Source organism: Garra rufa, chromosome 1 (genome assembly GCF_049309525.1).
Source record: "Garra rufa chromosome 1, GarRuf1.0, whole genome shotgun sequence".
NCBI lineage: Eukaryota > Metazoa > Chordata > Actinopteri > Cypriniformes > Cyprinidae > Garra > Garra rufa.
The window spans coordinates 40,997,973-41,023,076 of NC_133361.1; the positions used below are offsets into that span (position 1 = coordinate 40,997,973).

Genomic DNA, 25,104 nt, shown 5'->3' on the forward strand with positions numbered 1-25,104 from the left:
TTACATTAACAACGATTAATGAATAATGTAATAAATGTATGGCTAATTGTTTGTTCATTAACTAATGCAACCAAGTTAATCATAATAACGTTGGTCCATTCGTGTAAAAACGTTAGGAACGATATGTAAATGATGACGTAATTATCACTTTATAGCTCTTGAGATTCAGTGTGTGATTAATGAATCTTTAGTGGTATGAAGAAAGCTTTAGCAGAAACAAATTGTGATAAACTTTTTTTATTAAAACACAAAAAGACTATGTACAACTTGTCCTTTACTCATTTTACATGAATGTGACATTTAATTGCTCAGATATATTTTTGCAATTTATAATGAGGAAAAGGAAAACCAAGTATATTTAAACAAGTTGCTGCTGTTAATTCAACTCTTTTTAATTCTCTGAAAGGGGTTCATATCGGGCATTTCTCTAAAAATAAAAGTCAATTTCTTATCCAAAAAGACAATGTCAAGCACACAACTAATTCCTGGGAACTCCTGGGGAAACCGGGGTGTCTGTCAAACACTCTTTAGGCACTGGCATGGCACTGTTCTGGGATAGGCAAGTAATGGCACGCGCCAAATTATTGATGGCCTCGATCTTCCTCTCTTCCAGAGCTTTCTGCTGAGCCCACATGTTCAGCTTCCTCTCCTGCAGCTCCAGGTACAACTGCAGCAAATCCTGAGGAGGCCTGGCGTTGGGTAGCTGTGGCGCTGTAGCTGCGGGTGTGGGAAGTATCGGGGTAAATCGTTTGCTGGCTATGGCCTTGCCCAGCTTGGTACCATTGAGCTTAGCCTTGCGCTGAGCCTCGACCTCCTCGTAGCTCCTTCCCAGCACTTCATGCATCTCTTTGAAGAACTCCCAGTGAACACTATTGGTTCCCAGTCTTTTCGCTCGCTCAGCATTTTTGCGATAAGTTGCTAACATGTTTCTCCACTTTAGGTCGCATTCGAAGGCTTTGACGGAGACATCCGTGCCTTCCTCAGCTCTTAGCTTTGCAGTGACTCTCTCAGCCACAGTCTCCCACAGCTTCTTCTTCTTGCACACAGGCTGGTCAAACTCTGGGTCCATGTCCAAACGAACGTGGACGAGATGCCATGTAGCTTGAAGTGTCCACACAAACTCTAAATGAAAAAGATTATTAGTAGATTATTAGTTATTTCAGAACAAGAATGTACTCAAATATTTAAGATATATACAATTGAGGTCAAAAGTTTACATACACCTAGCGGAATCTGCAAAATGGTAGTTATTTTACCAAAATAAGAGGGATCACACAAAATGCATGTTATTTCTTATTTAGTACTGATCTGAATAAGATCACAAAAAAAGATGTTTACACACAGTCCTCAAGAGAAAATAATAGTTGAATTTATAAAAATGACCCGTTCAAAAGTTTACATACACTTGATTCTTAATACTGTGTATATGATAGTTATTCATGAGTCGCTTGTTTGTCCTGAACAGTTAAACGGCCCGCTGTTCTTCAGAAAAATCCTTCAGGTCCCACAAATTCTTTGGTTTTTCAGCATTTTTGTGTATTTGAACCCTTTCTAATAAAGACTGTATGATTTTGAGATCCATCTTCTCACACTGAGGACAACTGAGGGACTCATACGCAACTATTACAGAAGGTTTAATCATTCACTGATGCTCCAGAAGCAAACACAATGCATAAAGAAGATCAATTTGATCTAATTTGAAGATCAGGGTAAATTTAAATTATTTTGTATTTTGGGAAACATGCAAGTATCCTCTGTAGCTTCTAAAAGGCAGTACTAAATAAAAATATATATATTTAGGCAAAATAAGACCAAATGTACACATCTTCATTCTGTTCAAAAGTATTCACCCCTGGCTCTTAATACACAATTTTTCCTTCTGGAGCATCGTTGAGTGTTTGAATCTTCTGTAATAGTGGCATACGAGTCCTTTAATTGTCCCCAGTGTGAAAAGATAGATCTCAAAATCATACAGTCATTGTTGAAAAGACTTCAGATACTCAAAAATGCTAAACTAAAAATTTGTGGGACCTAAAGGATTTTTCTATCACTAAAAAACAAAAAAAACAAAACAGCTGTGGATTATTCAGGTATGAACACAGAATCAAGCGTATGTAAACTACAGAACAGGATCATTTTTATGAATGCAACTATTATTTTTTCTTGTGGACTATATGTAAATGTCTTTATGTAAAATATCTTATTCAGGTCAGTACTAAATAAGTAATAACATGCATTTTGATCTTATACTATGATCTTATTTTGGTAAAATAATTTACATTTAGCAGATTGTCCAAGGTGTGTGTAAACTTTTGACCTCGACTGTAGTTTTTATTTTGTTAAGTTTAAATTTGACACAATCAACATGTCCTTACTACCTTTCTGGGCCTTGAACGTGTCAGTTACGTTGCTGTCTATGCAGGGTCAGAACGCCCTTGGATTTCATCAAAGATATCTTAATTTTGTCATTTTTTTTATTGTTCAATTGTGTTCTGAAGATGAATGAAGACGTTACATGTTTGGAGTAATTACAGAGCAGAATTTTGTTATTTCGGGTGAACAATCCCTTTAATTCACTCACTTTAATGATTAAAGTGAATGAATTAAAGTCTAACTTAAGTATGTTTATCATATAAAGTGACTTGCATTACTACTTAATATAAATGACTGATATCTTTATGAACTTTTAAAGGACTGTAAGGACCCTGATAGACATAAATCTCTCAGGTTATATGAAAAATATCAAAACATTTTTATTTATTTAACTTTTACCATATTTAAACAAGAAATAAAAATATTTCACACAAAATAGTACATGCAATTAAAATGTTGTAGAAACTGGGTGATATGAATGTATACTAACTAAAATATAATTCCGTCATAAACCTATTGTTTCGGAGGTCTGAAGCTCATAAGTAACCTAAAACTGGTGGGAAGGCCAATCTGTACCATCAGGCTCACCGTGTCCTCCTCGCTGGCGATGCTTAGTGTACACACTGCTGCATTGACTTACTCACATCTTACCTGTTTTTGACTTTTCGGTCTCCAAAGTCGTAACCGTAGTTGTTGAGTCTTCCACCTCAATGGCGTCTGTGACAATTGACTCAATGACCTCCATATTGCATTGATTTTATATTAATCTCGTCAAGCGTTATTATGACTAATCGTGGATTTTAACAACTCCAGCGATGAGTTTTTTTCGAGCGATGATAATAACAACGACCTCGTTTGCAGCAGACAGCGCTGAACAGGGTGTTGTTGTATTTTTCCCGGAAATGAACATGGCGTTTGAGGGAGGATTGTGGGAAATGCTTGCTATTGTTTTTACACGCGTTTCGCATTCAAGGCAGAACGTCAACAAGCATAGCCTGCTTTCTTCTTTATGTTAAAATAAATACCTGCATACACGAATTGATACCTTTTGAATGGTTCTGTTATCTTTAGTATTAAAAAAGTCAATAACTGAGCTGTCCTGAAACTACAACTCCCATAGGCTCTAAAGAGACCGAGTCTACAAATACCCCTCCCTTTCTGAAAAACCCTCCTGTTTGTCGCTCTACTAAAGATGGCGCCAGTGCAAATCTGAGGCGATTGCGCTTTGTAGCGCGTAGGAAAATTGACGTGAGTAAGATGAAAAGTTAACGAAACCTTCTCACTCTTCATCGAAACATCAAAATACACCCAAATAGGTTACTCTCAGGCAGCACTGTCAAGGATTTTACCTTTTGTGGCCTACCGCCCACTGTAGGCCGTAATTAAATATATCGCATTGGTTAGAAGACTTCATTTCCCAGAAGTCATTGCTCTGGGCTTGCTTTGATTGGTGAACATGGTAGTTGTAGTTTTTTGAATGCTTGTTTTTCTTTGAATGAAATGTGTCAATCATAGGAGGACTTTGTGTTAGTTCATGTGTTTTTTTTTTTTTTTAGTTATTTATTTTTATTTTTTATTCTAGATGTAATTAGTGTTTGGTGTTGTTACAAAGTTATTTAAATCCAGTGAAATATTGTTGTACCTTAAAATATTAAGAAGATATAGTAATTAAGTTGCAAAACAGGGGGTGGAGGTGGGGAGGTGCTTCTGGACTCCTGGTTCATCATGTCTGCACCTTCAGAACAAGTAATTAAACGACATTCGAACAGCACCCTGGAGGCATCTGCCACTCCTCTCCCAGAATCCTCTCTGACCTGGTGTTTGGCTCAGCTGTCCAAAACCCGCACATTAGCAGACAATCACAGCAGTGGACTGTCGGGAGCAGACAATAAGCCCGTCACTGGAGGTGACAAAGCCAGAGATGCAGACAAGAGACTCAAAGCTGGTCAGTGGAGGGCACTGGTGGCCATTCGGACGCAGCACATCAAAGGAGGTGGCAGCAGGATAGCCCGCTACCAGTCACGAGGAGGACTCCCTCCTTTGCTGGATCTCCTGAGGCGACCAGAAAGCTCCAGGAAGTTTCTGGACCTGGCACTTAGCATCCTGGCCAACTGCTGCACTGAAAAACTGACAAGAATAGAAGTAAGAAAGATGCTGCTCTAATGTATAGCTTGCAATGATTGCTGTCATTTAGTTGTATAGAATCAATGTTCTTTTTTTAATTCTCCTTATAGGTAAGGAAGCTTGATGGCGTGTCTGTTGTTGGTAAGTCACTCGAAAGGCTTCATAAAGATCAGTTAGTTTTTATAGTGACATCAGACATTATTTTCTACACGTTATATTGATTAGAGTTGTAAAACGATTGGTTGCGATTAATTGATTCATAATAAAAGTTTATTTATAGTATATAGTACATATATAGTATTGCACACTATATGTGTGTGTACTGTGTATATTTATGCATCTATAAATACGCATGTATACGTTAAGGAAAATATGTTAATTTATTTGTAAAATATTTATAATATCAATTATATACAAGTGTTTACATACAAATATTTTATAATAAATAAATACATATATGTTTGTATTTATATATACATAATAAATATACACAAACTTTTGTTTTGAATTGATTTATCACAAGCAATCGTTTTGCAGCTCTACTATTTTTATATGTGTGCATTAAAAACATGCAGCACAGTGAAATCACTCAGGAATATTAACTTCTTAAAGGATTAGTTCACTTCCAGAATCAAAATTTTCTGATGTTTTCCAAGATGTTCATGTTTTTTTTCTTCAGTCTTAAAGCAATTAAAGTTTTTGAGGAAAGAATTCCTGGATTTTTCTCCATATGGTGGATTTCAATGGGGATCACGTTTCAGTGCCGCTTCAAAGGGCTCAGACACGATCCTAGATGAGGAATAAGGATTGGCCATTTCTTCCAAAAAATTAAAATTTATATACATTTTAATCACAAATGCTCGTCTTGCACTAGCTCTGTGATGCACATCTACGGCTTTGCATATTACATAATCAGTTGGGAAAGGTCACGTGTGGTTAATTCTTCACCTGTGTACTTTGGTTTGAAAAGGTAGGGTACACTCTTAAAAAAAAAAAAGGTTCTTTATTGGCATCAATGGTTCCATTAAAAACTTTGAGCATCCATTGAACCTTTCAAATGCAGAAAAGTTCCTTTATAGCCGAAAAAGGTTCTTTAGATTTTTAAAATGTTCTTCAAAATGGATCTTTTAAGAACTGTTCACAGTAAATGGTTCTTCTATGGCAGGGGTCCCCAAACTTTTTTCTGAGAGGGCCACATGATTTTCTTTTCTTTAATGGGGGGCCGGGTCGGTTTATAAAAGAAAATTTCAATGGGCCGGACTACTATTATTATTATTATTATTTTATTATGGTTTTACCTGTATTTATTATACCTTTTAATGCTAGAATAGTTTTTATTTTATTTTTTATGCACCAGACAGACAAATGATCATTTCTTTTCAAAAGATTTACATGCTTCTCAGTAAATTAGAATGTCATGGAAAAGTTCATTTATTTCAGTAATTCAACTCAAATTGTAAAACATGTCTATTAAATACATTTAATGCACACAGACTGAAGTAGTTTAAGTCTTTGGTTCTTTTAATTGTGATGATTTAGCTCACATTTAACAAAAATATATCTCTGGCATTGTTCAGAGGGCCGGTCCAAATGTGGGGGCGGGCCGCATTTGGCCCCCGGGCCTTAGTTTGGGGACCCCTGTTCTATGGCATCAACACAAAAACATCACCCTTTTGTAAACAATTTTTAAGAGTGTAGAATGAAAAATCTAATTTTCAACTTCAAAACCATCTAACATATATGTTTTACCTTTTTTTCCTAAAGTCCGTTTGACTTGCTTTGCATGTCCACATTGTAAACACTGGGTTGGTATTTCCACCTACATCACGCATGACCTTTCAAACTTTATTATGTAATGCATGAGGTCGAGCTAGTGCAAGAACATTTATGGTTAAAAAGTATATAAAGTTTAAATTTTTTAGAAAATAACCAATCATTTCTCTAGATAAGACCCTTATTCCTTGGCTGTGGTTGTGTAGAGCCCTTTGAAGCGGTATTGAAACTGCACACAGCAAAAAATTAAATCTTTAAAAATAAAGATTTCTTCCATTGGCATCTATGGTTTCATAAAGAACCTCTAAGATCGGGTTTACTATAGTGGAAGAATGTTCTTTACGCTTAGCACCAAGTTATTTTAAGAACTTTTCACTGAAGTCTTTTTTGGGGGAACCAAAATGGTTTTTCTATGGCATCAAAAAAAAAAAAGATGGCTGCTTTTTTTTTTTATCATAAATGGTTATGATCTTTCATTTGTGTAGTGGACGTCCTAAAGAGAAATGTCTCTGTGGAGACGGTGCAAAATCGAGCAGCACGAGCTCTGGGAAATCTCGCGATGGACCCAGAGGGTTCTGCTGTGGTCCACTCTGCAGGTTAGTTCCACAATTTTAATCTCCATTATATTCACTCAAAGAAAGTAAAACACTCTGAGCCATTATATTTCCGTCTCTCTCATTCAGGTGGTGTTCCACTTCTCCTGCTCTGCTTGTCTATCTCTCCACCTCCATCCTCTCCCTCTTCACTGACTCCAGCCCCTGAACTCTGTGCTTCCAAAGTGGAATGTGTTCAATCTGCTGCCCGTGCGATCGTGTATCTTTCTGACACGCCTGCCAACCGGCTTCTGCTGCTTTCACAAGGCGCTCTCCCATCTCTTGCATTGTTCATTGCTCCAGAGTTCCCTTCAGGTCTGCGACGGGCATCTCTTCGTGCCATTCATGAGCTCACCAGAGGCTGCAGCGCAGAGTGTGCAAGGGAGATGTCTAGATCCGGGGCATTGACTAATCTCGGGGTCCTCGCTTCGGGAGAAGGTGGTCGGCCTTTGGAAGAGCTAGCTTTGAAGACTCTGGCTAACTTGTGCTCACAGGCCTGCCTGAGGCCGCTGGTCGGTTCATTGGGAGCCATTCAGAAGTTTGCAGAGGAAGTGAAGAAGGATCCTCTGAAGTCAGGTGTGTTCTTCAAGGCCTTGTGCCTGTGCTGCCGAGAGGCTGTGAACAGGGCTAAGGTAAAGGAGAGTGGGGGACTGGAGGTGCTGATCAGCTTTTTATCCGCCCATCAAAACCATCCGCTCACGCGGTTTGCCGTTCTAGCCTGTGTGGACTTTGTCTACGATGAATCTGCTCTTGAACAGCTGCAGGAGCTTGGGTTGGTGCCACTGCTGATGAAGCGGTTGGTTGAGTTTGCTCATGGAGAAGAGCCGACTGCAGGAAAGATGGACGCCAGCCTGTCCTCTAGTTCTCCATGCCCTGAACTGATGACCTCGTGTTTTGACTCATTTGACTTCTCGGCCCTTGAAGGGAACAAGAGGGAGGATGTGAGCAAAGACCAGACGTCAGGATCTTCCAGCTTCCTCAGCCTTAGGTCGGCTATTCATAGTTTTACCGAAAACAGAACGTACAAAATCATTTACATATGAAAATGAATATCATACCATATTTTCACACTCGGCAGACTAGCAGCACAGACCAGTAATATGATATGTAGCATTAAATATTTTTATTTTTTATAAATCAGTCAGTTTTCCATGTCATCATTAAGTCAATTTTAGTATCTAGTTTTAGTCAACAAAATGCTAAATTAAAAATTAAAAAATTAAACCATAGAAAATTAAATTAGATTAGAAAATTAAACCATATATGTGACCCTGGACCACAAAACCAGTTTAAGCACAGGTATATTTGTAGCAATAGCCATAATTGTCAAAATAATTGTTTTTCTTTCATGTAAAGATCATGTTCCATGAAAATATTTTGTAAATTTCCTACCGTAAATATATAAAAACGTAACTTTTGATTAGTAATATATATCGTAAGAACTTCATTTGGACAACTTTAAAGGTGTTTTTCTCAATGTCCTCAATGCACCCTCAGATTCCAGATTTTCAAATAGTTGTATCTCGGCCAAATATTGTCCTGTCCTAACCATACTTCAATAAAAAGCTTATTTATCCAGCTTTCAGATTATGTATGAAACTCAATTTCAAAACATTTACCCTTATGACTGGTTTTGTGGTCTAGGGTCACAAATTTAAAATGTAAACATGTTTGACAATTTATCAATAAGTTTTAAAACAGTCCTTGTTGTGAAAACCTGATATTGATTTGACATTAACTTTTAGATTATATGCTTTGTTGTTCTTTTCTTGCCACACTTTCATAAGCAAAATGTTTTAAAGGGATAGTTTACCCAAAATGAATTTTTTGTCATTTATTACTCGCCCTCATGTCGCTCTAAACCTGTAAGACCTTCATTCATCCTCAAAACACAAATTAAGATATTTTTGATGAAGTCCGAGCGCTTTCTGACCCTGCATAGAAAGCAACTGATACGTTCAAGGACTAGAAAGGTAGTTAGAACATTGTTGTGCTTATTATCCTCTGGGTTTTGAACATGGTAGTTGTTTTGCTGTCAATACAGGGTCAGAAAGCTCTCAGATTTCATTAAAATTATCTTAAATTGTATTCCGAAGATGAACAAAGGTCTTACAGGTTTGGAACAACATGAGGGTGAGTAATTAATGACATTTTTTGGGTGAACTATCTCTTTAAGTTAGAAATATTCTAACATGATATCATGATCATTTTAAAAATCCTGAATTAACAAGCTTTTTTCCTCAGTAATTTCATTGACTAAATGACCAAAATCAAAGAGTATGTTTTGAAAATCATATAATTTCAGTGTGATCCTTTGTAAACTGACGTGTTTTATGGCAAAATGATGTATGTTGCTTAGTTTTCTCTGTGTTCTTTCCTCAGGTCTTGGCTTGTATCTGAAGGTCTAATCTCATCTGAGGGTGAACTGACTGAATCCCCATGTGGAAGTGAAGTCTTTGGTGGCAGCCCTCATTCCTCCATCTCATCGTCACCACTTACACCTTGCTCTGAGATCTCACAGAACTCAACCTTGCGTCCACCCCACTTTTCTCCCTCCGCCCGCTCCAAACCCATAAGGCTCTCCTGTTCCTCCTCTTCCTCCTCCTCTTCCTCCTCCTCCTCCTCCTCTTCCATTCCATTATCTCCTCGGAACGTTCCAGGTTCGCCGCCTTCTTCAGTGGCCTCCTGTACCTCCACCCCTCAATCTGAGCAACCACCTTCAGTGACAAAACCTTCCTCATCTCCCCTCCAAATCTCCTCTCCTCCCAGAAAGAGGCTCAGGGCCTCTACATCCTCCTCTCGCTGTAGTGTGGTCACCCTGGAAAGCCCCCCTGTGATGCCAAAAACCCCAGTCTACCATCATCCTTATCACCCTGAAGCCTGGGCACCAGAATCCCCCATTCTCCTGCTCTTGTCACGCTACTCCCATGCCTCAGACCCCAGCACGGCACTCATCAACACAAACGTTTTCTCCGGGCTGTTGTACTACCTCACCCAGCACCATGACCCCAGCGGGCGATGCTTTCGGATGCTCGGACGCCTCAGCTGCAACCCAAACTGCTTTCAAGCTTTGGTCAGAACTGGAGCCATAGCTCTAATCAGACAGAGACTCTGTGTGCAAGGAGAGGGAATTGGAGGAACGGACAGACAATCAGAAAAAGTCAAAGGCAAAATTACACAACTAGGTTTGTGACTTTATTGATATACATTATTGATGCATATTATATGTGACCCTGGACCACAAAACCAGTCATAAGTCTCACGGGTATGTTTGTATCAATAACCAACAATATACTCTGTGAGTCAAAATTATCCATTTTTCTTTTATGCCAAAAATCATTAGTATATTAAGTAAATATCATGTTCCATTAAGATATTTTGTAAATTTCCTACCATAAATATATCAAAACTTAATTTTTTATTAGTAATATGCATTGCTAAGAACTTAATAAACTCTCAATATATATATATATATATATATATATATATATATATATATATATATATATATATTTTTTTTTTTTAATAGAGATTCTAGATTTTCTCATATATTGTCCTTAACAAACTATACATTAATGGAAGCTTTTATATTCAGCTTTCAGGTGATGTATAAATCTCAATAAAAAAAAAATTTGACCCTTATGACTCATTCTGTGGTCCAGGGTCACATATTTAATTCTGTTTATTCAAAGCTAAAATGTTTTTGGCTCCTCAGGTTTGTGTCTACTCAGTAATCTGAGGGTTCAGAGTGAGTCTGGATTTGGCTCTGGAGTTCTTACACACATCATGCTGTCAGGCTCTGAATCTGACAAGCTCTACTGTGTCCTTTCTCTGCCTCTGATTAACAGGTATGACTTTCCGGATTATTTTTAATCCTTTTATATCTTAATATATGTGGGTCAACGACAAATGAGATTGTTAGTGAATTAAAAGAAAAAAAGTCTAGTTTAAAACACGTTAAGTTCATAGAAAAGTAATTGTTAAAGGGGTCATGAACTGCCTTTTTTATTATTTTGAACTGTTCTCTGAGGTCCATGTATAATGTTCCAAAGTTTTTTGATCAAAAAACATAATTTATAAGTAATAGGCTTTTGTCTTTCCTGCTTTGACTCCCCTCATTTAAACACTCTGTTTGAATAGGCGTAGCAGATTGTAAACTCAGAAGTAAATGCACACTAGTGTGATTGGCTAACAGTTGTGTATGTTTGACAACATTGACATTTTAAATGCATAAATACTCAGTATAGGGTTGTGCCGATAGACGATAGTATCGTGTATCGACGATAGTCAAAGATATCGCCTGTTGCTGATGCCTTTGACGATAGTAAGACGATTATTATTATTATTATTATGCATCAAAAATGCATCTAACTTTAGCGATGCAGCGCGGAGAGTCGGTTCTAGGATGCCTCAGAAACTTGCCATGGTATAAACACAAGCATAGATTAAGTGCAGACAGTCATTAGGATAACAGAGGTAGTAAAATGTGGTTTAGGCTGAATTAAATACGATATATGAAAATCCGTCTGTATATAGTAAACAAAAACATTCACCTCAGTAACATCTGTATGCGTTAACTAGAATTACAATGTGATAAAATGGCGCTAAACATACGCACGTGAATTACACGCACATCGCTTCTCCACATTCTTAATGAACTGAACTACAACATGAACTGATGACAAAGATCAGACATACAGTGGTAGCATTATAGCAATATGATGGTATAGAAAGATACATTCATTTGCATTCAAGCATGCACATTTACCGCTCCCTGAAGATATCAGAGAATGAAACCGAAAGTAAACTTGAACCTCTCCGACAGAACCTACCGTCAGCGCTCTGTACATGCACAGCTGTGTCACAAGTCACATGCACTACCCTTACAAAACGAATAAGGAATTTATTACATATTGACACATTTACATATTATTAAATAAATTAGCACGATAGTATCGTGTATCGGCGATCTCACAGGCTGACGATAGGACAATGTGAAAATTGTGCATATCGCCCAACACTAACTCAGTACGTATCAAACGATCTATAATAACACACAAAGCAATAATGACCACGTTATAAAAACACTTACTCACACTTGTGTGTTGCGACATTACTGTCTGATCCAATATAGTCAGCAATGCATCTTACGTCTTTCTGAAAATGTGTTGAATTGTGCCTTGTTTGTAAACAAATGACCATCTTACAGATGTGGTCTGGAACTTCATCAAAAATAAAGTTCATCCACAAAGACTCTGTTTTTCCACACTATTATGTCGTTTTGGCAGACTGCCTTCAATAGCTGTTTTTAGACAAATTACAAAGTTTTGAGTTCTGAAACTTACAGGATGTTTTTATAGTACAATTAACCTCTTATGTCATAGTCTCAGCCTCAGACGTCACGCCCACGGAACGTTGGCTAAAGGTCTGATGCATATGGTACACTTAACTGGAAACACTTCAGGAATGTCGAAGTCGTCATTGATTAGTTGAATTTGACCGGATTTCCGGGAGACACGAGTGTCGTGTTTATTTTCGGTCCGCCGGGGAACAAAGCACAGACTGATTTACTCAGCGTTTTGCTAAAATGTGCTTATGCAGATGCCATTGTTGTTATACACACTTGCGACATTCACAAACAAATTACTGACTTACTGCTTGTTCTCCCTCTTCCCATTTAACTTTCAATGCTGATTATTTCAATGACTGGCTTGTTGCACGCCAGTCTGTTGTTGAGGCATTTCCACGCACCGAAACGTGACGCAAAACGAAACGAACTGTGATTGGTTGTTTGACATGTCGGTCAAGCAGCTTTATGGGCGGGCCTTGGCCAATGAAAGCTGCCATGAATTCCAGACCTTCAGACTGACGGCTGAAGGTCTACGCGAGATTACTTATGTCAAAAGATCAAGAGAATTTCTCATTTTGATTTGTCACTTCATGACTCCTTTAAACTAAAGGTTCAAAAAAAGTTAAAAAAACACTGACCAAACCAAGCAGACATACACATTTTCTTTTGAACACAAAAAACACTTGAATAAGCAAAATAATTACAAACCATTGAACACCAAGAACAACAGTCAAAATAAAAATGGCGAATTAAACTATTTATTTAAAGCAGGGGTTTTCAACTCCAGTCCTCGGGCCTCCCCTGACATAAAGTTTTAGATGTTTCCCTATTGAACATGTTAACAAGTTGATGAGATAATGAAGTGATCATTGAATCATTAATGATAAACACCTGCTGTTAACAAACAAAATTACTGAAGAAAATATAAACAATAAAATGTCACATAATAGTGTTTCTTTTAATTTACCTCTTGGAATTATAAAAAAAAAAATTAGGCTGCTGTAATAATGTTTTCAAAGCTTTTGTATTACAGCAAAGTACACCAAAGTACTTTAACAGCAGATGAAGTTTGTTATATGTTTATGTTTGGATATGGTGTATTGTGTTTTGTCTAAGTTGAACTCAGTTTAGTGCTCTTAAACAGTGTTGTCCTGATCAATTATTGCAAAGAACTAAAAAAAATCTCAAGAACATCAAACACTAAACTAGCTGGCCAAACAAACACAGATGTGTGTATGAATCTCAACGACCAACAAACTAATCATATAAACATTAACTCAGACAATCAGAAAAAGTCAAAGGCAAAATTACACAACTACTAATTAAGGTACCAAGAATATCTACAAAATAGTCCATAGCATGGTGCTGCTGATGTAGAGCATGCATGTGTTGCGCTTTGTTACATTCAGTTGCACAACAAAAAGTATTCTCATAGTTTCGTAAAATTATGGTTGAACCACTGATGTCGCATGGACGTGGGGGGGGGGGGGGTCATAAAGCTAAAAAATTTACAGTTTTCATTTTTGGGTGAACTATCCCTTTAATATATATCTTAAAAACATGTTAATTAGAAATATTCAAGTAATTGCATGTATGAATTGTATTTTAATGCCCTTTTTTATAAATAAATACAACAAAAAATGAATGTCACACTTGACCCATTTAGTTTGTTTAACCGCCTTCATTTATTTACTTTTATTTTTCTCTGCAGCAACCGAGTTCTTTTGAAGAAGCTGCTTTTGGATAGTGGAGGGCTGGCAGCAGCTCTTGAACTGATTGGCTGTCACAGAGACGAAGATGATGATGATGATAATGAAGATGGGCAATCTGACAAATGTATGCCGTTTCTTGCCGGCTGGTTGCATCCTCTTGAGAAGGCGTCCTCTTTGAGATTTAAATCCCTGTACGTCTCTCTTCTGATTGGCTGCCTCTCCAGTCTACTGTCAACTTCCAAGGAGGACAGAAGGAATTGTAGCACAGATTGCCAGACCAGAACAGACACAACCCAAGTTCTGGAAAACAAATCCCAACCTCAAGAAAACCAGTCATGTCCCTACTTGAAGGCAACTCATGACCTGACTTTCCTCCTTGATGATGGAACTCTTCTACAAGCCAATCACGAGGCCATCACGGGGAAAGAGGAAGCCAAAGACATAGGATCTGAGTATTTCAGAGCCCTCTTGATGGGAGGATTTGGGGAGGCTCAGAACGCTAAAGGCGAAGCCATCCGGATCAGGGACGTAAATGGTGGAATGCTCTTACCCGTTCTCCACTACTTACACGGCTGTCGTTTGACCGATGAAAGCAAAGATACAAATTGTCTTGTTTTGTCCTCTTTAGCATCCAGTGCGCTGCTTAGACCACAGGACGAGGTTGAATCTTGCTCTGTGGAACAGAAGGAATTTCAGAAAACCCCATTGGCCGAAATGATGATTGGAGCTTGTAGGTTTTTAGTGCCAGGTTTACAACAGGCAGCTGAGGACCTAAGCGTAGACCTTCTCTACTCGGTCATAAGGAATCTGACTAAACATTGCTGTTTGAAAGATATCACTACAACGACAGTCTGCAAAGGTCTTGAAGGATCACCACATCTGACTAAAACTGAAGTTTCAAAGTGTTCCAAACAACATTCTAAATCTTCTCAGAGTTCCAAACCGCTTCCATCATCATCTTCATCTTCTGACAGTGACACTAAGGGAGCTTGGCTGAAGTCTCTGCTGCCACAGGTGTACTGGTTCTCACAGCGCTACTCTTACCTCCGACTGGGCCAGGCCTGTCTATCCATTCTGCTGCGGCCTCGGGGGCACCATCCTGCTTCCCTTCACCTCTCCCTCTTCACTGACTGCTTCCTGCGCTTGGCGCAAGAGGCGGACTGCACCGAAGGCCTGAGGCAGGACATCTTAAACCTCGTCAAAACAGCCCTCAGCTAATAGTGGATAGTGAAATGAATGTAATAAATTGTTGGTGTAAACAAATTTAGTAGCTGCTTTGGTGCACACGCAGTACACAGAAAGGGAATGGGAATTACTGGATTTTTCAGGACATTTGGGACAAGATGTAATGAAAATAATCATTCTCATTAAACCTCAGTTAGCGAGGAGCTATCAAAAATATTTTGAGAAATACTTAGACTTAGAACATTCTAATTCGTACTATTTTCATGTGAACATTTTCTTTTTTCCAAGATGTCAGTAGAATAACCAACTGTATGTCCTTTTTTTTTTTTTTTTTTTTTAACTTCATTTGTTCATCTTATTTTGCCAAAAAGGGTTTAATGCTGATTCCACGCTAGTCACAGTGTATTCAGATGTAGTACATGATGTTGTACAGTATGTTATGTGAATAATATAAAGTCAAGGAGAAAGAGATATGTTAGCTATATTTTTCTTTTTGTATATGGCACTGTATTCATTTATAGAAATCTAGATTATCTGATATATGTTGGAGTGCCACTTTTTTTTTTGTATATATAGATGAGAAATTGAATCATGGAAATGGCCAAATGTTGGTGAAAGGCAGAGGATGGTTCTCAATAAATGAGCTCTGCATTAATGTTGCCTACATTGGTTTTTTCTTTCTCTCAGTTAAGTCCTAGATTTTATATTTGGGCTGTCTGGGTTGCTTTTTTTTTGTAGCAATGCTGTGGAAACAATTAAAAGGCTGTCCTAATGGCAACTTTAGAAAATTGCATAGATCGCAATGATTCTACCACATTCAAGGCCCAGAAATGTGGTAAAAACCACAATTAAATTGTCCATGTGACATCAGTGGTTGAATCTGAATTATATGAAGCTTTGAGAATAATTTTGAGAAAGAAACCAAAAGTAACTGCTTTGTTCAACAATTCATTGTTGTCCTTACTACCTTTCTGGGCCTTAAACGTGGTAGTTGTGTTGCTGTCTATGCAGGGTTAGAAAGCTTTTGGATCTCATCAAAAATATTTTAATTTGTGTTCCGAAGATGAATGAAAGTCTTACTGATTTGGAACGACATGAGGGTAAGTAATTAATGACAGAATTTTCATTATTGTGTGAACTATCCTTTAATAGTCTTATCCTTGTATTGTTATGGGCCATTTCTTAATCACTCACACACAATGTTAATGTGAAAACTCTTGTTTATTTCTGTTAAAAATCTTAAAAGCTTGTCCATCAGTGTTGATTGGCATCTTAGGGGGACAGACAGTTGAGACAGCAGGGGGCGTCCTGCTCAGTGGTGAGATCCCTCATAACCAGTGGGCAGAGCGTTTGTATGAGAGTTGTGGAAGAGGGAGTGATTCCCATCACCCCATGGCCATGGCTGTGAAAGAAAGACAGTGCTGTTTGAAAATGATTCATGTCATGTCCAGTGTTTGTAGGATGTTTAACAAAGTAACAAAGCATCAATGTTTTCTTCTATGTTTTATAGGAATTAGAAAGAAGTCTACATTATGCATGCGTTGACTGAAAACACAAGAATACAGGCACCTTGGTTCGAATGCGGAGGTGTGGGTATGGCACGAACTCTGGTTGATCATGGGAATGAGCCTGCATCTTCATGTAAGCATTTGCCATGCAGACACCCACACCAGGTAGGGCTAATACGAAGGACAGGATCTTCCAGGTCCTTGCTGTGTATGATTCAATTCATTAGTACACCTATTAAATGTTTATGAGAGTAATATTTGTGACCCTGGAGCACAAAACCAGTCTTAAGTAGCATGGGTATATTTGTAGCAATAGCCAAAAATGGTAAACATTTTCTTTTATGCCAAAAATCATTAGGATATATCAAAACTTAAATTTTGATTAGGAATATGCATTGCTAAGAACTTCATTTGGACCACTTTAAAGGCGATTTCCTCAATATTTAGATTTTTTTGCACCCTCAGATTCCAGATTTTCAAATATTGTCCTATCCTAACAAACCATACATCAATGGAAAGCTTATTTATTCAGCTTTCAAATGATTGAAAATTTACCCTTATGACTGGTTCTGTAGTCCAGGGTCCATATACAGCAAAATGATCACTGATTATTGCAGAAATGTTTTTAATGATCTGATTTGTGTCAGTATTTCTTTCTTACTGTGTGAATATGTAAATGCCCTGAATTAATTTCATTTTGTAGATATTCTTGGTTTCGGATACATGTAAGGTGCTTACAATAATTATGGTTTATGAGAACTTGCTTATCCATACTGGATAACATCTGCTTATTTTATCCTGTTTCATCGATCCCACCCCTAAAAAACATCTCAAACCTCCTCCTTCATGGCTCCCCTGTGATGCAGCAGCAAGAGCCCGGCGGGCCACCATAGCAGTGGGAGACATTGCCATCTATGGAGCACAGACAGTAAGATTATTATTATTTTAATACTTAGAAAATATTGTGAGTCTTATCTTATCTGTCTTATGTTCACCAAATCTGCATTTATTTAATTACAAATAAAGGACAATTGTAATACTGTGTTTTGGTTTTTCAGCATTTTTGTGTATTTAAACCCTTTCCAATAATAGCTGTATGATTTTGAGATCCATCTTTTTCACACTGAGCACAACTGAGAGACTCATATGCAACTATTACAGAAGGGTCAAAAGCTCACTGATGCTTCAGAAGGAAAAAACAAACAATGCATTAACAGCTGGGGGGTGGAAACTTGTTTTGAATTTGAAGATCAGGGTAATGTAACTTATTTTGTCTTCTGCGAAACGTAACTATTTTCAGTAATAAATGAAAAAAAAAAATAGGCAAAATAAAAACCAAAAAAAATTAGATCTTCATTCTGTTCAAAAGTTTTCAACCCCCGGCTCTTAAGCAGCAATGAGTGTTTGAACCTTCTGTAATAGTTGTATATGAGTCCCTGAGTTGTCCTCAGTGTGAAAAGATGGATCTTAAAACCATAGTCATTGTTGGAAAGGGTTCAAATATATGAAAATGCTGGAAAACCAAAGAATTTGTGAGACCTAAAGGGTTTTCTGAAGAACAGCGGGCAGTTTAACTGTTCAGAACAAGCAAGCCACTCATGAACAACCATCTCTAAAAAAAAAAAAAAAAAAAAAAAAAAAAAAAAAAAACACAGCTGGGGATCATTCAGATAACAACACAGTATTAAGAATTAAGTGTGTGTAAACTTTTGAACAGGGTAATTTTTTTTTAAAATAAATTTACCTGTTATTTACTCTTGTGGACTTTTGTATGTAAAATATCTTATTCAGGTCAGTACTAAATAAAAAAATAACCTGCATTTTGTATGATCCCTCTTATTTTGATAAAATAATTAACATTTTGCAGATTCTGCAAGGTGTATGTAAACTTTTGACTTCAACAGTTGCATAAAACATTCAGAATATTACAGGTGAAAAGTAATAAAGATTATTTTATGCAGGAGAAGTTAAGCAGAAGTCGAATGTAACAACTTTCTACTTGTTCACAAACCCATGAAATGTCAGCTGTGTAAGTCTGAGTGTTATTTGTCAACACAGACTTAAATAGTGCCTTCATCAAACCATGAAACTACAGTAAGAGTTCAACGAGGTGAAAACGGAAACATGTCAGAAAGAGAAGTCATGCACCTGTTTGCACATTTACTGAAGGTGATGCAAAGTTTGAGGTCAAATACTGACCAAACCTGACATATATACAGTTAGAGAATGATTTTGTTAATTGTTTAATGTTAAATAAATGAAAAAGATATGCATAGCCTATAAATAAAATAAATAGATACATTTCACATATTAGCCAGGCTGTGGCCTGGTGCTTATCTCGTCTCTTTACAAGTTTTTCCTCTCCTTCGACGCTGAGTGCTGTTTGAAAACTTAAACCTCTTTCAAAGTATGCACATGTAGCATTATTGGAAAATCTGTCATACATTTTTAAGATGTTATTTTAATCCGTTGAATAAAGTTCATGTCCCTTGCACAAGGACAAACAAGCTCTCCGTTGTGGGTCATGTGTTGCATTACTGCTGTTAAAAGTATGAAATACTCCTCCAGTGCTCTTAATATTTAACCCCCAAAGTTCAAAACAACTAAAACTATACATCTAATGCAAAGGACACTTACGTTCTCTGCTTCCAAAGAGGGTGGTCAGGTGTTTTTTTTTCTTTGTTCCTCAGTTATCAGCCACTTTCTCTTTCTACACCTCTGTCTGTTTGTCCTTTGGTCTGTCCTGGCCTAAACCATGAGACTCCTCCCCGCTAAAATCTGTCTGTCTGCCAAGAATCATGAAGTTATATTTGGTCAAGTGCATGGGCAGATCAGTAATGGAGAGATAGGGGGAGCAATGAGTACATAGACTTACAACAAACAGGTATAAAATACATTAGGTTATATTTAAGAAAATGTCAACTCACAAATGTAGATGTGCATATATGGAATGTAGAAACAAGACAAAGGATATTAGTTAACGTAGTCAATGTGTTAGCTGTTCAGTTGACAGCTATAGGAGTTATACACAGGGCTTGGGTTTCTGCGTGTTTGTGTGTGTACGTGACTAAGTGACCGTAAGTGACCTTATGTCACCTCACTGCTGCAGTTTGCACTCTCTTTGTTTTTACATGTTCAGTACTACACTTCTCTTTTGACAAACGCTTCAGTTTCGCAGTTCTGACGCCTCGACCACGACCACACCGCCACTCGAATGCGAATTTATGAATTCCGTTACTACAGTGACTGCTTGGCTCATTAATATTAATAAAATTTTGTTATTGGACGTCAGCGAGCGGTCGTAAACCGATTCGTTGTTTAATATTAATATTCATAAGAAATAGGATTGCGAATTTCGCCTAAATCGAATGTTTGGTTTAAAAAGTCTTTTAAAAAAAACAATGGAAAGCCTTTCTAATTATTTGTTAACCACGATTTTAGTAACATGTTTCAAACTTATATGCAATGTAAAAACGCCATGACTGCAGATGTTGGATATTATTATTTCAGATTGTTTATTTGTGACCCTGGACCACAAAACCAGTATTGAGTAGCATGGGTAAACTTGTAGCAACAGCCAAAAATACATTGTATGGGTCAAAATTATCGATTTTTCTTGGATATTAAGTAAAGATCATGTTCCATGAAGATATTTTGTAAATGTTCTGCCGTAAATGTATCAAAACCTTGATTAGTAATATGCTAAAACCTTCATTTGGACGACTTTAAAAGCGATTTTCTCAATATTTTTTATTTATTTATTTAGTTTGCACCCTCAAATTCTACATTTTCAAACAGTTGTATCTCGGCAAAATATTGTCCTGTTCTAACAAACCATACGTCAATAAAAGGCTTATTAAACTATATCATCTCAATTTCAAAAAAAGGTACCCTTATGACTGGTTTTGTTTCCCAGGGTCACATTTACCTTGTAAATTAATATTAATGAATGGTTTCGTTTTGTTCCGTTGTTCAGTGATTAAAAATGAGTTCTAATCATTTTTATAAATTGCCCAATGGCGAACTAAGAGTTTGTAATAGTATGTCGTAGACTTACATGTCACAAGATGGCGCCGTGAGTCTTGCATTTCTGGCAGCTGCATTAAAACAATGAGAAATATTTCAAATGTCTTAGGCCTAATTGCTAAAAGTGCTATCTTTTAGTAGCTAATTAGCCAAATTAGATCTAATCTTTATCCTGTTTTATGTAGTATTACATATTATCATACATAATTTTTCTATAACCTGTAGCTTCTATAAAATGGACATTGGTCCTCTGGAGTGTCCATCCCTAGCACACTGTATTATAGAGCATTTTGTTTTTCAGAATTTTTTGTGACTGATATTTGCTACAATTTCCTTACCGAAAAAACAGCTTTACTGGTCTCACTAGTGTTTTTTAAGCTAGTGGTCCCAGATTTAAATCCTTTGCCATCTAAATAATACAAGTTATTGCTCCATGAGCATGCTTGTACCTTAACAAAAATGACCATCTGAGGGGACATTGTTTTAATTTAGAATTTCTCCCACTTTAATAAACTCACCTTCACAGTTTGTAAAGTGAAGTAAAATGTAAAAGTATGTTTTGTCCATAAGTGTATGTGCACTTTGACTATGTCGTCTTTAGTTATTTCAGGGCTGTTCCATGAACCACAAAATTATGTTCTGTGTATATTTTCAATGAGTTTGCCCACCATAAACCAAGAATAGCTTCTGCAAATGTCCTAATGTTGACTCTTCAACTCGAAGACATGTTGTTTGAACAAAAGCAGTAACCTTTCAAAATTTTCCACGGCATACAAATTTTGCTTTGGATACAGGCACTGACTAATAGACAAATTGGCCAGTTAAATGACTAACTAACAATCAATATACTGTATGGCTGCTTTGTGATGAAAACACTGAACTTTTTTTTAAGAATCAGAGTCATTTAATATATAAGCCTAAAGTTCTGTTCACACCATGAATAATAACTATAGGGATAAAGATATAAGTTTTAAAATTAGTTTCTAATTCTATAAGAATAAGGGTGTTCACACCAGACTTATATAGCGATAACAACAAAGAGGAACAACATTGTTGGAATGACTTTCAGATGATGAAAGTGTGAATAAAAACACTGACAGCCGATCAGAATCCATTGCATCACACAATATTGTTTTGTTTATTATAAGCATGCATTGCAATTCTGTTGTCTGCCAATTGAAATGCTCAAGCTTTTTAATGGAGACCTATCATACCATTTTTACAAAATGTAATATAAGTCTCAGCTGTCCCTAGAATGTGTCTATGAACTTTGAGCTCAAATTACCCAAAAGATCATTAATTATATCTTTTTGAAAATGCCTATTTTGATTGGAAACAGAAACGTGCTTTTTCGTGCATGTCTCTTTAAATGAAAATGAGCTGCTGCTTCCCGCCCCCTTTTCCAGAATAGTACTGTGCCTTTACACCTTGTACCTCAGATACTCTGCTAAAAAAAACACCTGTTTGGTGTTGATTATCACGTCTATCGCACTGAAATCATGTGTTTTAAACCATATCAGTTCAAACTTCTGATATGTAGTTTTCTGAGTGCACACATTCAGAGCATGTGCGCAGAAAGCGGTTGTCACACGGCAAGTGAGCAACAGTGATGCGCGGGGTGATCCAAAATGAGCGGTTACCCGTGGTTACAAGTCATCCAAAAATATTTTTAATGATATTCGGGTCGCGGTCGGTCGGGTCATTTGAAATAAAGATGCCAATTAAACCTTTGTAATTTATATAGTACTAGACAATTTCTATGAAATACATAGACCTACACTTTATTGGCTGAATAATATTTACCTTTTGAATGTTGAGCGTTATTAACTGTTGAATAAATGCTGACGCGGGACAAAATGCCCGATTTCCCAACATGTTGAACTGACCAATGCCATTGTACCATTTTAATAGCCTACTTTTAAACACATATAGCTCAGTAATGTCAGTTTTATGTATTTTCTGAGAGGGGGTGGGATTTATAAAATTTCTAGCACTATTTTTAAATGTTTATTCAAGCAATTATATATAAATTATCTCATGTATATGCTTGTTTAAAACCAAAACAAATTCCAAGTAAAAACGGTATTTTTTTCTTTACATTTCCAGAGAGCGAAACGAACGAAATTAAACATTACTTAATAAATTTAAGGCACTATAATTTCCTTATTCATTTGATACAACTATTATAGCTATACAATTAATATATATAAAATAATAGTATTTTCTCATATTCGTGATTCCTGAATTTATATATGAAAACTTTGTTTTGAAGTGGATTCATTATGTTTGTATAAGAACCCCCCCCCCCCCCCTTTCTTTTGAAATAGCTTTTTGCTAGATTCAGCCTTATTCTTTTCTATTTCTAGTTGCTGCTTCACTGGCGTGTCAGTAGGAATTGCTAATTTGCGTCATTTTCTTCCTGTCCACATGTGACGACTTGCCCCCAAACTGACATGTATGCTAATGTTGGCTAAATGTCAGGGTTAGCTCAACATAGCACGTCAGCTAAAGTATCCAAAGACACGTTACTGTCTCCTCTATTTTGTGCAAAATAATAATTTTTAACATCTATACCTAACAGTGTTGTACTGAAGAAAATTTAAAGTGATTTGTTTTTACTTTTTAGGTCAAAAAATAAAAAAATTGTGCTCACCTCAGATTAGAGCAGTCTTGACCACATGTGAACAGGAGGTTGACTATAAAAGAAGTCGTCACACAAAGTGGCTATTTCATTTTTGAGATAAAACCTCTAGTATTGGAGTTATGAACAGTGTGACAACTTACCCCGCTCTCCCCCTATATAAAAACCCTTCTTTTTTACCCTCTCTTTCAGATGGAGCTTTCGCATTATGGTTCAGAAGGGGTATTGTAAATATTAATGACCTTTTTCATGAAAATATTTTTGTAACATTTTCATATCTCTCTGAAAAATATAATCTCCCCAAAACCAACTTCTTTCGATATCTTCAAGCTCGTGAATTGCAATTTTCTCAGTTTCCCCATGCACCTCTTAAACAAGAGATAGATCAGATTTTGGAAATAAAAGTCTCTAAAGGTGCCGTTTCCAATATTTACGAAACCATTTTTTCATTTACTCTCAAATATTTCACCGATGTCGAAAATAAAACAGATTTGGGAGTCAGATCTTAATCATGCTTTTACAGATGAGGAATGGTCAAAAGCCCTTCGTCGCATACATACTTCGTCAATTTGTGCTCACCATTCATTAATGCAATTTAAGTTGCTTCACAGAATTTATTGGACCAAAGCTAAGTTGTCTAAAGTATATCCAAATGTCGATCCTACTTGTGATAGATGCCGACAGGAGCCAGCTACCCTTCTTCATACTTTTTGGCTTTGTCCAGCACTAACATCTTTTTGGACATCAATTTTTAAAGGATAACTGTTGCCAAAATGCAACCTGGGCTGTTTTTTTTTTTTTTTTTTTTTTACTGTAAACGAGACAAACTTATATCTAAAAGCATAATGACGACAAACGAGCCGTTTTTGAGATTGACCATGATTTTTGTGTCATGACGTTTTGTGGTCAGTGGCCGGTGAATGGGAGTACTAGGGGCATACATTTGAGCGCATCAAAATCGATATTTTTACAACACTAAGAAGGCTCGACACACCATGACACTTTGCTTGAAGTATCGCCTGGGTCTCTACACATGAACTCCAGCATTGAGAACATTGTTTGTGTACACAGAGTTTACTAAAAATAAAGTTTTTGAACAACTCACTTACACTGTTTGGGTTTCGGCTCGCAGCCATCTTGCAGTCAAAAGGTGTCACAAGACGACGTTTTGTTTATCGACAGCCCAGGTTGCATTTTGGCAATAGTTATCCTTTAAGTCAATCTCTGATGTTTAAAAGTCGAACCATGTCCCTTAGTGGCGCTATTTGGCCTCAATCCCACAAAAGTGTCCCTATATCACCTTTACAGTCAAACGCATAGCCTTTTGCCTAATTATTGCTAAAAGACTCATACTAATGAACTGGAAAAATCCTTCCCTACCAAGTTATTACCATTGGATGCATGACCTGTTACAATTTATTCAAATAGAAAAAATTTGATTTACAATGCTTGGCAGAACAGAACAATTTAACACAATTTGGCTACCTTTTATTGTGTACTTTAAAAAATAACTACTTATGTAAATTTATAAGGAGCCCTCCCTCTACATCTGATCTTAACTGCTTTAACCCACTCTCTTGTTATTGAAAGAAGAAACAGAAAACACAAAAAGGGGAAAGAAATTGTATTTTATTTACCTTCTAAGTGACAATGTTGTTTAAAAAGGTGCTTTATTTTTATTTATTAATTTTTTTTATCCATTTGATCAATGTTTCAAGCTGCTGTAATGTCCATATTGGTATTATACTGTATGTACATATGTACTATGATTATATATTATGGATCTAAATACTATTTGTGAGCTTTGGAGCAGATATTT

At 36.8% G+C, this 25,104-nt stretch overlaps 3 protein-coding genes across 3 annotated transcripts; 1 reads left to right on the forward strand and 2 right to left on the reverse strand.

Moving 5' to 3' along the window:
• Nucleotides 1-238: 238 nt before the first annotated feature.
• LOC141292203 (uncharacterized) lies at nt 239-3,254 on the reverse strand. The gene is made up of 2 exons (XM_073824203.1): nt 3,025-3,254; nt 239-1,122 (listed from the first exon to the last, which is right to left on the reverse strand). Exons 1-2 carry the CDS (start codon nt 3,116-3,118, stop codon nt 479-481), a joined length of 738 nt encoding a protein of 245 aa, XP_073680304.1. The 5' UTR covers nt 3,119-3,254; the 3' UTR covers nt 239-478.
• Nucleotides 3,255-3,569: 315 nt separating this feature from the next.
• Nucleotides 3,570-15,765, forward strand: armc5 (armadillo repeat containing 5). Its single transcript, XM_073824423.1, has 7 exons — nt 3,570-4,515; nt 4,608-4,638; nt 6,756-6,866; nt 6,954-7,851; nt 9,246-10,048; nt 10,579-10,711; nt 13,925-15,765. The coding sequence occupies exons 1-7, from the start codon at nt 4,099-4,101 to the stop codon at nt 15,141-15,143; spliced, it is 3,612 nt and encodes a 1,203-aa protein (XP_073680524.1). The 5' UTR covers nt 3,570-4,098; the 3' UTR covers nt 15,144-15,765.
• A 547-nt stretch (nt 15,766-16,312) lies between these two features.
• cox6a2 (cytochrome c oxidase subunit 6A2) lies at nt 16,313-19,390 on the reverse strand. Its single transcript, XM_073824532.1, has 4 exons — nt 19,256-19,390; nt 17,455-17,530; nt 16,680-16,822; nt 16,313-16,512 (listed from the first exon to the last, which is right to left on the reverse strand). The coding sequence occupies exons 2-4, from the start codon at nt 17,528-17,530 to the stop codon at nt 16,423-16,425; spliced, it is 309 nt and encodes a 102-aa protein (XP_073680633.1). The 5' UTR covers nt 19,256-19,390; the 3' UTR covers nt 16,313-16,422.
• Between the last annotated feature and the right edge of the window lie 5,714 nt (nt 19,391-25,104).

Coding starts and splice junctions, on each gene's coding strand:
- LOC141292203 (XM_073824203.1), bottom strand. CDS start 3,118: ATGGAGGTCATTGAGTCAATTGTCACAGACGCCATTGAGGTGGAAGAC. Junction 1,123..3,024: donor GACCGAAAAGTCAAAAACAG/GTAAGATGTGAG, acceptor TTTTTCATTTAG/AGTTTGTGTGGACACTTCAA.
- armc5 (XM_073824423.1), top strand. CDS start 4,099: ATGTCTGCACCTTCAGAACAAGTAATTAAACGACATTCGAACAGCACC. Junction 4,516..4,607: donor AAAAACTGACAAGAATAGAA/GTAAGAAAGATG, acceptor TTCTCCTTATAG/GTAAGGAAGCTTGATGGCGT. Junction 7,852..9,245: donor TCCAGCTTCCTCAGCCTTAG/GTCGGCTATTCA, acceptor TTCTTTCCTCAG/GTCTTGGCTTGTATCTGAAG.
- cox6a2 (XM_073824532.1), bottom strand. CDS start 17,530: ATGGCAATGTCTCCCACTGCTATGGTGGCCCGCCGGGCTCTTGCTGCT. Junction 16,823..17,454: donor GGGGAGCCATGAAGGAGGAG/GTTTGAGATGTT, acceptor AATCATACACAG/CAAGGACCTGGAAGATCCTG. Junction 16,513..16,679: donor ACCTCCGCATTCGAACCAAG/GTGCCTGTATTC, acceptor TTTCTTTCACAG/CCATGGCCATGGGGTGATGG.